We start from the raw sequence: 14628 nt of genomic DNA on the forward strand, positions 1-14628 counted from the left end.
CCACAACATGCTCACCCAGGCCAAGGTAGGAAGCAGGGTTAATCCCACAACATGCTCATCCAGGCCAAGGGAGGAAGCAGGGTCAATCCCACAACATGCTCACCCAGGCCAAGGTAGGAGGCAGGGTCAATCCCACAACATGCTGATCCAGGCCAAGGGAGGAAGCAGGGTAAATCACATAGCATGCTCAATCAGGCCAAGGTAGGAGGCAGGGTTAATCCCACAACATGCTCACCCAGGCCAAGGTAGGAAGCAGGGTTAATCCCATAACATGCTCATCCAGGCCAAGGTAGGAAGCAGGGTTAATCCCACAACATGCTCACCCAGGCCAAGGTAGGAAGCAGGGTTAATCCCACAACATGCTCATCCAGGCCAGGGGAGGAAGCAGGGTAAATCACATAGCATGCTCACTCAGGCCAAGGTAGGAGGCAGAGTCAATCCCACAACATGCTCACCCAGGCCAAGGTAGACACCTGATGACAGACCTAAGTGGTTGAAACATTGTCACCAATTAACCACATCAAATAAAATTGTATTTCATGTGTAAAGACAACAGGTCTTTGTCTTTACAGTGAAATGCTTACTTACAAGCCCTTAACCAACAATGCAGTTTTAAGAATGTATGTACTAAAATAAACTAAAAATAAATAAATACAACTAAAAATTTAAAATAAGGACATTTGAAAAATAACTAATAATTAAACTGCAACAATAAAATAACAGGGAACATAGACTGCAGTGTGCAGAGTAAAAAATATGCAATATCAGTCAATAGTTTGGACACCTACTCATTCAAGGGTTTTTCTTTATTTTGACTATTTACTACATTGTAGAATAATAGTGAAGACATCAAAACTACAAAATAACACATATGGAATCATGTAGTAACCAAAAAAGTGTTAAACCAATCAAAATATATTTTATATTTGAGATTCTTCAAAGTAGCCACCCTTTGCCTTGATGACAGCTTTGCACACTCTTGGCATTCTCTCAACCAGCTACACCTGGAATGCTTTTCCAACAGTCTTGAAGGAGTTCCCACATATGCTGAGCACTTGTTGGCTACTTTACCTTCACTCTGCGGTCCAACTCATCCCAAACCATCTCAATTGGGTTGAGGTCAGGTGATTGTGGAAGCCAGGTCATCTGATGCAGCACTCCATCACTATCCTTATTGGTCAAATAGCCCTTACACAGCCTGGAGGTATGTTGGGTCATTGTCCTGTTGAAAAACAAATGATAGTCCCACTAAGCGCAAACCAGATGGGATGGCGTATCGCTACAGAATGCCGTGGTAGCCATGCTGGTTAAGTGTGGCTTGATTTATTTAAAAAAGCAGCAAAGCACCCCCACACCATCACACCACCTCCTCCATGCTTCATGGTGGGAACTACACATGCAGAGGTCATCAGTTCACCTACTCTGCGTGTCACAAAGACACAGCAGTTGGAACCAGAAATCACAATTTGGACTCATCAGACCAAAGGACAGATTTACACTGGTCTAATGTCCATTGTTCGTGTTTCTTGGCCTAAGCAAATCTCTTCTTATTATTGGTGTCCTTTAGTAGTGTTTTCTTTGCAGCAATTTGACCATGAAGGCCTGATTCACACAGTCTCCTCTGAACAGCTGATGTTGAGATGTGTCTGTTACTTGAACCCTGTGAAGCATTTATTTGGGCTGCATTTCTGAGGCTGATAACTCTAATGAATTTATCCTCTGCAGAAGTGGTAACTCTGGGTCTTCCTTTCCTGTGGCGGTGCTCATGAGAGCCAGTTTCATCATGGATTTTGCGACTGCACTTGAAGAAACTTTCAAAGTTCCTGAAATGTTACTCATTGACTGACCTTCATGTCTTAAAATAATGATGGACTGTCATTTCTCTTTGCTAATTTGAGCTGTTCTTGCCACAATATGGACTTGGTCTTTTGCCAAATAGGAATATCTTCTCTATACCACCCCTACCTTGTCACAACATGACTTATTGGCTCAAAGGCATTAAGAAGGAAAGAAATTTCACAAATTAACTTTTAACAAGGCACACCTGTTATTTGAAATGCATTCCAGGTGACTACCTCATGAAGCTGGTTGAGAGAATGCCAAGAGTGTGCAAAGCTGTCATCAAGGCAAAGGGTGGCTATTTGGAGAATCTGTTTAATACTTTTTTGGTTACTACATGATTCCATATGTGCTATTTCATAGGTTTGATGTCTTCACTATTATTCTACAATGTAGAAAATTGAAAAAATGTAAATACAAACTTGAATGAGTAGGTGTGTCCAAACTTTTGACTGGTACTGTATATTTTTAGGGAGCACTGTCGCACGTCCATCTTCACTGGATCCCTAAGAAGATCCCTAAGTTTGAACTCTCCACATTGAATCTAGATTCAATAAGTGTGTAACAGTCACTATCAGTTTCACCGATTAGCAGTTTGCTTATATACAAACCACTAACACAGCAGGAGATCAAGCATGCACATTGCTCAAATACAATTAATCTCTCTCCACTCTCTCTAACAGGAGTTTAGCCAACAGCTGCAGAGTAAACAAGCCACCCTATCCAGGATGACAGAGAGTGTGAGTCGTCTGACTGCGGGCCAGGACAGCCCGGAACATGGAGAGATAGGGCGTCTGAGCCATGCCTGGCTGGGGCTGTTTCACCAAGCTAACAGGCTGAAGGGCCAGAGACAGGAGGACCTGCAGAGGATCCAGGAGTACCACAACTGCATCACAGCCATGGAAGCACTTTTTGAGCAAATGTCTAAGGAGTGGGATAACCTGGCCAGGTGGGGTCATCTATCTATCTGAAACCTATCACTGAGTTACTATAGAATGAGATCCAGAGATCTATTGCACTAACTTTGCTCTAATTCCACCCACAATAATATCACAATGCACAATTAAAGTTCATACGTAATGTTTTGACAACATCACAAAAAAGCAAAAACGTTGAATTTCTTTGGTTCTGTTTGGCTGACTCCAGCAGGTCTTGCTATTTGCTAGTGAATGAGCATCCTTTCATTGCAAAATTCTATTGATGTGGGACAGTACACCTCCAGGGCACTCTGTGGGACCAGCCTCCAGGGCACTCTGTGGGACCAGCCTCCAGGGCACTCTGTGGACCAGCCTCCAGGGCACTCTGTGGGACCAGCCTCCAGGGTACTCTGTGGGACCAGCCTCCAGGGCATTCTGTGGGACCAGCCTCCAGGGTACTCTGTGGGACCAGCCACCAGGGCACTCTGTGGGACCAGCCTCCAGGGCACTCTGTGGGACCAGTCTCCATGGCACTCTGTGGGACCAGTCTCCAGGGTACTCTGTGGGACCAGCCTCCAGGGTACTCTGTGGGACCAGCCTCCAGGGTACTCTGTGGGACCAGCCTCCAGGGTACTCTGTGGGACCAGCCTCCAGGGCACTCTGTGGGACCAGCCTCCAGGGCACTCTGTGGGAACAGTCTCCAGGGCACTCTGTGGGACCAGTCTCCAGGGCACTCTGTGGGACCAGCCTCCAGGGCACTCTGTGGGACCAGCCTCCAGGGCACTCTGTGGGACCAGTCTCCAGGGCACTCTGTGGGACCAGCCTCCAGGGTACTCTGTGGGACCAGCCTCCAGGGCACTCTGTGGGACCAGTCTCCAGGGCACTCTGTGGGACCAGTCTCCAGGGCACTCTGTGGGACCAGTCTCTAGGGCACTCTGTGGGACCAGTCTCCAGGGCACTCTGTGGGACCAGTCTCCAATAGCTGAATAGTCAGTCATAGTTGCCATGACAGTGGTAACATGACTTAAGAGTTTGAGAGCTGTACCAACATTCTAAAAACCATGACATTGTCTCTCAAACATTCCCTTTCAGCAGTAGACCTGAACTTCTTCTAATCACTCTATTTTCATTAGGATATGTCTTAACTTTGAAAAAGAGTCATTATAATATCCAGTAATTTTATATTTTCCTATCCTCCCTAGGACTGATGCTGAAAGTTCATCTGAGCACTTGGAGGCGCTGAAGAAACTTGCCGTAGCTCTCGGAGACCAGAAGGGAACTCTGGAGGACCTGAAGGATCAGAGGCAGAAAGTCACCCACCACCTGAACCTGGATGACAAGGAGCTGGTGAAGGAGCAGATCAGCCATTTTGAGCAGCGCTGGGTTCAGCTGCAGAGCCTCATCAACAGGAAGATACAGGACTCAGTGCTGACCTTGGAGGACATGGCCAAGGTGTGTGTTTGTTGTAAAAAGGCAGAATACACATTTCAGTTCTAATCAATGGACAATAAAGTATCTATTTTACTCTATTCTATTCAGGTGGAGGCCCGTCTAAGGGAGGCCAGGGAGTGGGCCGAAGAGCAGCAGCCAGGCCTTTCTGAAGCCATGAAGATGAGTCCTCCTCCAGAGTTGGCCCAAAGCTTCCTCTTCGACCACCTCAGCATTTGCAGCGAACTGGAGGCCAAGCAGCTGCTTCTGGCCCAGGCCATGAGTGATGCTGACCGTGTCCTGGCTCACCTGGGGCTCAACGAGTGCCAGCGCCTGCAGCAGCTCATTTCAGACACTCGGTCCGAGGTGGAGTCACTCAGCGTGAAGGTGGGAGAAGGTTTTTATGAAAGGCCATTTGGGTTTCTCACCTCTCCTGCACATGCATGTATACCTTATGTTTACACTGTAATATATATATATTGTATTTTTTGTGCAAATTAAATAAAGGTGGCTCAACGCAGGAAGCACCTCAGCAAGGCCTTCACTGAGAGGACCCAGTTCCTGCAGGCTGTCAACCAGTCCATCACCTGGGTCCAGCAGAATGAGAAGAAGGCCCAGGCGGAGGAGTACATTGCACTGCTACCTGACGACCTGGCCAAGCAGGTTAAGGCCTGCAGGAACATCCAGAGCAGGCTGAAGGCCTACCAGAGCGAGCTGACCTCCCTGTGGTCTCAGGGCAGAGACCTGATGAAGGACGCCACGCAGGACGAGAAGGTGGAGATGCTCACCAAGCTGCAGGAGCTGCAGAACATCTTTGAAAAAGCCCTGCAGAAATGTGTCCAGAGGCTCCAAGAACTGGACAAGGTGCTTGTCTCCAGGAAGTACTTCAAGGCAGACATGGAAAAGACGTGTCAGTGGCTGAAACAAGCAGACATTGTGACCTTCCCTGAGATCAACCTCATGAATGGCGACTTAGAGCTGACCGTGCAGCTTTTGAAGTACCGGCAGATAGTAGAGCAGGCGATGGAATATGAAAACCTCTTACTGATCGTCCAGAGAACTGGTCAGGAGATCCTGCCCACTCTGCATGAAGTGGACCACTGTTACTTGGATGAGAAACTCAATGCCCTGCCACAGAAATACAACAGCATACTGGCTCTGGCCAAAGAGAAACAGGAAAAGATCGAGCAGGCCATCCTAGCCAGAAAGGAGTATGCCTCCTTCATAGACGTGACTCATAAAGCATTGAAAGAGCTTGAGGAGCAGTTCCATAACTTAGGGTTGCAGCCTGTTGGTCTGCAGACAGAGGAGGTTGTGAATTTACTGAGTGACTACAAAGCTCTTCAGGTAGATCTGGGCAACCTTGGTCTGGCTGTCAGTGAACTGAACCAGAAGAAAGAAGGCTTCCGCAGCACCGGTCAACCCTGGAGACCTGAAGAGTTGACCCAGCTGGTGAGTCTTTACAATGGGCTGAAGAGGCTCATCGAACAGCGGGTGGAGCATCTCAACGACACACTGGAGTCCTTCGAGGACCACAAGGCCATGGCCATGCAGGTGGACTCTGAGCTAAAGGCTACCAAAGAAGAGCTAGTCAAGGTCAATGCAGAGACCCAGTCGGCGGAGGAGAGGCTGAAGAATTACCATGCCCTGGCCGGGAGTCTTCAGAGCGCCAGCTCTCACCTGTCCAGACTCATGGAGCAGATGGATAACTTGGCTCCTCAGCTGGACAAGGCTGCCCATGATGCTTCCAGGGAACAGGTGGTCCTTTGGCAGGAGGAGCTGCAGTCCCTACAGTCTGCCGTGGGGGAGCTGATAGTGGAGTGTGAGAATAGGTTTGTCCAGAGTAAAGACTTTGAGACAGAGGTGAAGAGAACGCTGGACTGGCTGCAGCATATCAGGGATGAGCTGGGCTGTGCTGTGGTAGTGGTGGACGTGAGGGTAGAAAAGGTCCAGGAAGAGATCAGGAAACAGCAGATAATGCAGGATGAGGTTCATTCCAGGCTGAGGATCGTGGAGGCCCTGAGCAGTAGGGAGAAACAGAAGTACACCAGCGCCAACGAACTGGTCCCAGCCCACGTTGACCTGAGCCTGGAGGAGATGGCCAAACTACAGGCTGATGTACAGCAAGCAATGAGTTCCAAACAGGTAAGAAAATATCATACTGTCCCAATATATATTACAATTTAAGGGAGTTGGGTTTTATCCAGAGTTTTCAGAAATCCCGGTTGGAGAATTCCATCTGAGAACTTTGGGAAAGTTTATGGAATTTTGCAAACCTGTAATAATGGCAGTAACAGAACCTATTGGTTGACATTCTGTATTGGTGTTGTTGGCTTCACATATTCACCCTCTCGATTCCCATGTCTGTTCTCCAGATCACCCTGGAGCAGGCCTTGGCGTTGTGTCAGAAGTACCACTTCCGGATGCAGTCTGCGTGTGAGTGGCTGGAGGATGCTGTGGCCTTCCTACAACTGGCCAGTCTGGGGGTGGACGTAGAGAACTATGAAGAGTGTCTCCGCCAGCAGGAGGACATCCTGGCCTCAGAGCAGGTGACTGCTCTATTAAAGACAGAATGCTAAAAGAAAATTAAAACAAAGCTTCAATTAATTGCATCTTATGAATGTTGGCCTTTTTGCCTTTGTTTGATGTGATGGGTTGCCTGTTGCAAGCTAGCCTAGTCCCTGATCTGTTGATGCTCTTGCCAGATACATTTCAGTATGACAATGAGTGACAGGAAGTTGGCATGATAGCACAGACTAGCACTCAGACTAGCTTCAAGCACTCGTTCATTTATTTACCCAACAGGATAAGTGTTGAAGTTGTTCTCTCCCTTTTTCCTGGGAGCAGAAGTTCCTAGACCACCTGCAGGAGTTGGAGGCTCTGCCCCCCCAGCTGGAGAACCTGGTGAACCCCACAGCCAAGGAACAGCTCAGACTGAATGTGGAGTCTGCTCAGCAGAGAGGAGTGGAGGTCCGAGATCAGCTGCAGAATCACCAGGACGTCCTGATCAGGTACAGAATTAGAAGACAAGATTGTAACCAAAACATTGACAATAAGGGTTTAAAAGTTTTGAATATAGAGAGTGATTGGATTGTCTTAATGTGATCGTCATCATTATGACTTACTCAATGGAAACTTAGACATTATATACCCTCCAACACAATGTAGTGTATCATACAGATGTTGGGTCTTACTTTGGCCAGTATTGTTGCAGCAAAAATAAAACTGCAGCAACAAGATTTGCAGCAACAAAACCTGCACTATGTGTTCGTGCAGGTTTTCGCAGGATTTATGTCAATCATGAAGCTCATCTGCATTTCCTGTGGTCCATGAATATTATCATCAACAAAAGTGTGATCAAATTAAGATCCTATATCTGTATGTTCTATCTTCTGTAAATACATGGCTGCACCATGAAATGTCCTATTGGGACAATAACTGAATTGAATTGAACTGAATTACATTGACTGTCCCTAGCTGTGGGGCCAAGTGGAAGTCTTACCAGGAGGCGAGGCAGACGGTGATTGAACTGATGAACGAGGCAGAGCAGAAGCTGACTGACTTTTCCACCGCCAAGGCTGCCACCTTTCTGGAGGCCGAGGAGAAACTCAGGAGTCACAGGGTAAAAGAGGACCATGGGAAAATAAAGAGTGTCTTCTATTTTCACTTGTACATTCTTGGTTACTTTGCTAATGACTGAGCAATCAGCATTAATCTTTAGTCATCAAAGCACAAAGTTAACATTAGTAAACATTTTCCAGAGAGAACTTGATTTGTTAAGAACTTACCCTCTGGGCACACACTGCTTGAATCAACGTAGTTGATTCCCAGTCTCCATGAAACTACGTTGAACCAATATGGAATGGACATTAATATATAATAATATATGCCATTTAGCAGACGCTTTTATCCAAAGCGACTTACAGTCATGTGTGCATACATTCTACGCATGGGTGGTCCCGGGGATCGAACCCACTACCCTGGCGTTACAAGCGCCATGCTCTACCAACTGAGCTACAGAAGAATTGACATCTGTGCCCAGTGGGTAATATGTGCATTTACAATGACTCCTCCATTGTGTGTATATTCCCTCCTTCCTTCCTTCCTCCCTGCCAGTCCCTGGTGTTGATGGTGAATGGGTTCCAGGAGAAGCTGACAGGGCTGGAGGAGCAGGCATCACAACTGGAGCTGGTGGGTAGTGAGGCCAGCAAGGCCACCATCAGCCGCTCCATGACCACGGTGTGGCAGCGCTGGACCCGGCTTCGCAGCGTGGCGCGAGGGCAGGAGAGGGTACTGGAGGACACGGCCCAGGAGTGGGGGACCTTCAGAGAGAAGGTACTGCAACGCTAAACATTAAACATGACTAGATGAGTTGTGAGTACAAAGCTGAACAACGCCAAGCGGTTCTTATAGTACTTCAAAAAGTACAATTTCACTCTGTAGCCTACACAACTAAACTGTAGAGAAGACATTAGTATGAACTTAACAGTATACTAATAGCATATACTGTATTGTGTATCTGTTCCCCATATATCCTGACATTATAGATCCTAGCCTGATCCATATGATTGTGCCTACATCTTATGTTTGGCATAACAACTACCATAGATGTTTGCTGCAGTATATAAGCACAAACATATCTGGAAGGAGGCTAAATAGGTACAGCACAGTATTTTACATGTGCCTGTCTTCGTTCATTTCAGATGGTGAAGCTGAGGAGCATGGTGGAGGATCTACAGAGCCGTATTATAGACTGTGTTGTGGAGAAGGCCTCCAAGGCTACCCTACAGTCTGTGTTGGACCAGCATGAGCTGCTAATCCAGGATGTAGAGGGAGAGCTGTCCTCCCTCACCCTGCTGCGTCAGTATGCCCTCAGCCTGCTCCATGATGTGGAGGTCCCTTCACCATCGCCCACCTCTGGACAGGACGAACTACCCAGTCTAAAGGAGATCAGAGCAGTACAAGACCACCTGGAAAGGTATTGAAAAGATCAATATTGTTTTTTTACACGGATCAGTTGGTCACTCACAAATTAGATTAGCCTTCAAATGTTGCTTTCAAGGCTAGAATATGATCTGGTGATTGGTTATATTGTAAACAACTCAATAGGCCTATCAGAAGGACCTGAATGCTAAGTATTACTTACTGGGGCAGTAGGGTAGCCTAGTGGTTAGAGCGTTGGACTAGTAACTGAAAGGTCGCAAGTTCAAATCGAGCTGACAAGATACAAATCTGTCGTTCTTCCCCTGAACAGGCACTTAACCCACTGTCCCTAGGCCATCATTGAAAATAAGAATTTGTTCTTAACAGACTTGCCTTGTTAAATAAAGGTCATAAAATAATGAATCCTCTTCATTCAGAGATGAACTTTGGGCTAAAGTTTCCATCACCTTCACTCTTGAAAACAGATAATAGTGGTTTTATTTCTCTCCCCCACCAGTCTGCTGCAGCAGGCGCAGACCAAGCGTACCCAGGCTGGGGTGGAGCTGAGGGACAGAGAGGGGGTAGAGAAGAACCTGAGTGTGGTCAAAGCCTGGATCCAGGAGACCAGGGAGCTGCTCCCCAACCCCACCTCAGATATAGATGCTCTGCTGCAGGAGCTGGAGGTAGCCGCTGACGAACCCTATGGAACTGAAGACAGCGTTAACACCATCTACCACATCATTTTATTGACTACACATGACTCTGTCACAAAAATAACTTGTTCATTGCCAAAATTCCATAAGGCATTTACTCAGCTGTCGTTTCCAGCAGTATTGTATGCTATGGTGTAGTCTCAGGCTGGGATCAATGCTAGCTTTGGTGTGAGTTGCTTGTTTTCGAGTATTGGCACATGTGGACATGACCATGTTTCTCTTATGTATTGTACAGGTGGTTCACAGTGATGTGATTGGCTACTGTCAGCATGTGGATAAGATAGCAGAGCAGCAGCAGAGCAAGTATCTGGACCTGTACACCATCCTGCCCTCAGAGATCTCCATGCAGCTGGCTGAGGTGTCCCTAGCACTGGGGGCCATCCAGGACCAGGTACTGTACTGGACTATGTAGGGCATGTATGGACATCATACACACACATTTTGCCATGGGGCCGAGCGAAGATTTGGGAGTTTTACAAAAATTTCCTGCAATTCTACACATTTTGCCATATGGTGTTTGCAATTTTTAATATGATAACTGATGATCAATTGGCCCCGGGCGGAAATTCAACCATCCTCACTACAAGTTTAGAAAGCTGGCCGCTAGACTAATTTACCAATCCCCCAAAAATTGATGACATGGGCTAATTGAGTTTATTTTATTTACCCTTATTTAACTAGACAAGTCAGTTTAGAACAAATTCTTATTTTCATTGATGGCCTAGGAACAGTGGGTTAACTGCCTTCTTCAGGGGCAGAAAGATAGATTATTATAATATAATAATAATAATAATAATAATAATAATAATATAATAATAATATAAAATATAATAATATATGCCATTTAGCAGACGCTTTTATCCAAAGCGACTTACAGTCATGTGTGCATACATTCTACGTATGGGTGGTCCCGGGAATCGAACCCACTACCCTGGCGTTACAAGCGCCATGCTCTACCAACTGAGCTACATTATTATTATAATATATTTTTTTACCTTGTCAGCTCAGGGATTCAATCTTGCAACCTTTATGTTACAAGTCCAACACTCTAACCACTAGGCTACCTGCTGATTATATCAACTATCTTTTACAAGTATACAACTATATCAACTATATTTCCTTCCTCTTCTGAATTTCACAAGGTTCTGTCCAAAGAGAAAGAGATCCAGAAGACAAGAGACATCAAGGAGGACATCAGTTCCAGGATCCATGACGTGTCGGAGAAGATGAAAGCCATCTCCACCAGTCTCAATGACAAAGCCAGCGATGTCCATCACGCTAAAGACGAGACCAAGGTGAGCGCGAGCTGAAGAGGCTCATGCATACGGCTCTTAATCAGGGTTGGGGTCAATTTCATGTCAATTTAGTAAATTCAGGAAGTAAACTCAAATATTCCAAATACTATTTTTTGCTCTTAACGTGTGCTGTTTTCCCTCTACATACAAAGTGAATGAGCATACAGAGCTGTTATCTTGGTCAGTTTATTTAACTCCAAGTTTCTCTCCTCTGCTCTCCACAGTGTCTTTGTGATGATCTGGAGAGCTGTCATCGGACTCTGTCAGAGCTGGATGCTGCGGTCCAGGAGTTCGGCAGACGGAACCCCATCTTGGCCAAACAGCTGAGTGATGCCATCGTCAAGTTAGGAGACATCCACCACCACACTGCCAGACTGGCCGAGTGTAGATCCATCTGGCTCAAAACGGTTAGGAACCAATTGTATTAAGAAAAGGTTGGGGAAAAATACATGGGAAGTCTAGTTGTTGTTACACTGTTACTGTTGTTGTTGTTACCCAGAAGAGGTGGCATCAATGTACAGTGTTGCCCAGCCCAGAGTGTTTACATGGGGCCATTTCACTTTTCATCCATCAATGTACAGTGTTGCCCAGCCCAGAGTGTTTACATGGGGCCATTTCACTTTTCATCCATCAATGTACAGTGTTGTTGTTGTTATTGTTACCCTGAAGAGGTGGCATCAATGTACAGTGTTGCCCAGCCCAGAGTGTTTACATGGGGCCATTTCACTTTTCATCCATCAATGTACAGTGTTGTTGTTGTTATTGTTACCCTGAAGAGGTGGCATCAATGTACAGTGTTGCCCAGCCCAGAGTGTTTACATGGGGCCATTTCACTTTTCATCCTGGTAATACCATAACACACATTGTCGGGATCACTAAGGTATCCATTTCCCTGACGCCTGTTCCCTAGGTTCCTCATTGCCTCTCTTGTTATCTCTCCCCTCCAGGCAGGGACCCATCTAGAGGAGTACAATGAGATGCTGGACTTCATAGTGAGGTGGTCGGAGAAAGCCAAGGGCCTGGTGAGGGCCAACATCATCTGGAACTCCTCCTCATAGTGAGGTGGTCGGAGAAAGCCAAGGGCCTGGTGAGGGCCAACATCATCTGGAACTCCTCCTCTCATCTGCAGGAACAGATAAGGATGGACGAGGTGGGTGGAGATTGACATGAATAAACACATGATGGAGAGCTGCTGGATTAAAAAGCCAATACAGACTGTATTAAACAGTCTCGCTGTTCACTTCCACTGTACCCCCTGCAGCGATACTGGTGGTGTGTGTGTGTGTGTGTGTGTGTGTGTGTGTGTGTGTGTGTGTGTGTGTGTGTGTGTGTGTGTGTGTGTGTGTGTGTGTGTGTGTGTGTGTGTGTGTGTGTGTGTGTGTGTGTGTGTGTGTGTGTGTGTGTGTGTGTGTGTGTGTGTGTGTGTGTGGTAATAAATACGTGTTCTGTTACCCTGTCTCCTATCATTCTCCCTCTAACCGGGGATCCAGGATGTTGGTTCTCTTTAACTGGCACCTCTCAGGATTCAACCATCACTGGGTGGCACTCATTTTCATAGACAGTGTCCTCTTACTCCATTCATTGCCCGTATTGTGTTGTCTTCTTCCTCTCCCCATCATCAGTCCGTGCTGCGTGAATCTGGAGAGCTCCATGGGGACCTGCAGGCCATGGGAGATAAGGTGGATCTGCTGTCTGAGGTGCTGCAGACGGAGAACATGTCCCAGCAGGTGTGTGAGCTGAGCCGCCACACCGAGGAGCTCCAGCTGACCATTAGGACACGACTGCAGAGCCTTCAGGACGCAGCCAAGGTACTGACTCAGACATACTGAATACACTGACTTAGCATTTAGCCTAGCATCGGATTTTACTGTTGCATTGTTGTTAGTCTTTGTTACAAAGACGGTCGATGACAAAATTATGCACAATGTGTAAATAGCTTTTAGCATCTCAGTGTTATTCTCACCTGTACATAAAAACATATTTGATTGCTTGACCTGTGTGTAGTCCTATTGACAAACGGTTAACATGAATTGATTGCCAGCCAGCTAGCACTCACTAGATTTGGTTCTGGGTTCCAAGAATAACCTGTGTGTGTCCTGTGTCATCCCTCAGAGTATGGAGCCTCTGGAGTATGAGGTGAAGACCCTACAAGTGGCTCTGGAACAGGTCCAAGCTACACTGACCTCTCCTGATCTTGTCCGACAGAGTCTCAAAGAACAACTGGCCCAGAGACAGGTAGCTAACTTCAATTCTAACTTAACCAGAGAATAACACAGAATTTTATTCTCATATCATGTTCTTGTTGTTGTTGTTGTTCTTCTTCCTTTCCTCCTCTTTCTCTGTCTCTTTCTACTTCTCCTACCTACGTCTCACACTTAAGGTTTGTCGGTAGAATGTAAAGTTTCCTCCTGTCTGTTGTCCTAGCGTCTGCTGTCAGAGATGGAGGGCTTCAAGCTGCAGGTGCAGGCGGTGCAGCTGTGTCAGAGCGCCCTACGCGTCCCAGAGGAGGTGATGCCTGACCTGGCTATCTGTCACACGGCACTGGGCCTACAGCAGGAGGCCAGCCAGCTACAGCATGTCGTAATACAGCAGTGCAACATTCTACAGGTAGGGAGGCCGCAGCACGCTGTGTAACAGAGGAGAAACCGCATAATGAATAAGACTGAAGACTTGTGTTATTTCCCTGAGCTAATACCTAGGTTTTAGCTGAACGTAACAACACAGTCTTGAGGCACACAGAAGACCAGAGTTTTGAATCCGGTTAGACACACCTGCAAGCCACGAACAGTTCACATCCTTCATTGTGCACCAGTATTGACGTTCCTTGATTTCCTGTCCTTCTGTAGGAGGCTGTTGTGCAGTATGAGCAGTATGAGCAGGAGGCGAAGCACTTCCAGGGGCTGATAGAGGATGCCCACAGGGTCATCCAGGACCGACCCATTCCCACCAGCACTATCCAGGAACTGCAGGCTCAGATCCTACACCATGAGGTATAGTACACCACATTGACAGTGGAAGAAAATAAAATATTTTGCATATATAAAGGAATTGAAAACCTCTAGATTCTGGTACTGGTTCTGATAAGTAGGTATCCAAAACAAATGTTTAAAAAAAACAATAACAATAAACATTGTATAAGTGTATGCCTACAGTGTATATAGATGCTTAACTCCCTTGTTGTGACCATAACCACTGACTGTAATTGGGATGCTACTAACAGGAGCTGGCCCAGAAAATCAAGGGTTACCAGGAGGAGATAGCCAGTCTGAATTCGAAGTGTAAGATGCTGACTGTGAAGGCCAAACATGACACCATGCTACTCACTGTGAGTGACACGGAGCGGGTGGGGCTTACCGTGGAGGACCTGGATGGAAACATAGACAAACCATCTGTTCTTATGGTGACTGGCCGACTCCCCTCCTTTACTAATGATGTGTTTTGTACTGCATGTATTTTCTGATTACCGGTAATTAACTAACTCAGACAAATCACTTCACTGTTAATCCTGCTACC

The 14628-nt window shown here is 46.5% G+C and overlaps 1 protein-coding gene across 13 annotated transcripts in view; it reads left to right on the plus strand.

Moving 5' to 3' along the window:
* Positions 1-14628, plus strand: part of LOC124046690 (nesprin-1-like) — a 182390-nt gene that overhangs the window by 104226 nt on the left and 63536 nt on the right. For all 13 annotated transcript variants that reach the window (XR_006841047.1, XM_046367362.1, XM_046367361.1 and 10 more), the window contains 20 exons: positions 2523-2788; positions 3959-4208; positions 4296-4571; positions 4692-6329; positions 6560-6733; positions 7032-7195; positions 7662-7806; positions 8301-8519; positions 8888-9162; positions 9625-9790; positions 10056-10211; positions 10963-11115; positions 11340-11522; positions 12063-12112; positions 12178-12265; positions 12738-12923; positions 13228-13350; positions 13540-13722; positions 13962-14105; positions 14336-14515. Coding sequence is in view for 12 of the 13 variants with exons in the window: in XM_046367362.1 (XP_046223318.1) it covers positions 2523-2788; positions 3959-4208; positions 4296-4571; positions 4692-6329; positions 6560-6733; positions 7032-7195; positions 7662-7806; positions 8301-8519; positions 8888-9162; positions 9625-9790; positions 10056-10211; positions 10963-11115; positions 11340-11522; positions 12063-12112; positions 12178-12265; positions 12738-12923; positions 13228-13350; positions 13540-13722; positions 13962-14105; positions 14336-14515 (5019 nt within the window). In the remaining variant the exon portion in view is untranslated. The remainder of the gene's footprint in view (positions 1-2522; positions 2789-3958; positions 4209-4295; positions 4572-4691; positions 6330-6559; positions 6734-7031; positions 7196-7661; positions 7807-8300; positions 8520-8887; positions 9163-9624; positions 9791-10055; positions 10212-10962; positions 11116-11339; positions 11523-12062; positions 12113-12177; positions 12266-12737; positions 12924-13227; positions 13351-13539; positions 13723-13961; positions 14106-14335; positions 14516-14628) is intronic.

Source organism: Oncorhynchus gorbuscha, linkage group LG10, assembly GCF_021184085.1.
Source record: "Oncorhynchus gorbuscha isolate QuinsamMale2020 ecotype Even-year linkage group LG10, OgorEven_v1.0, whole genome shotgun sequence".
NCBI lineage: Eukaryota > Metazoa > Chordata > Actinopteri > Salmoniformes > Salmonidae > Oncorhynchus > Oncorhynchus gorbuscha.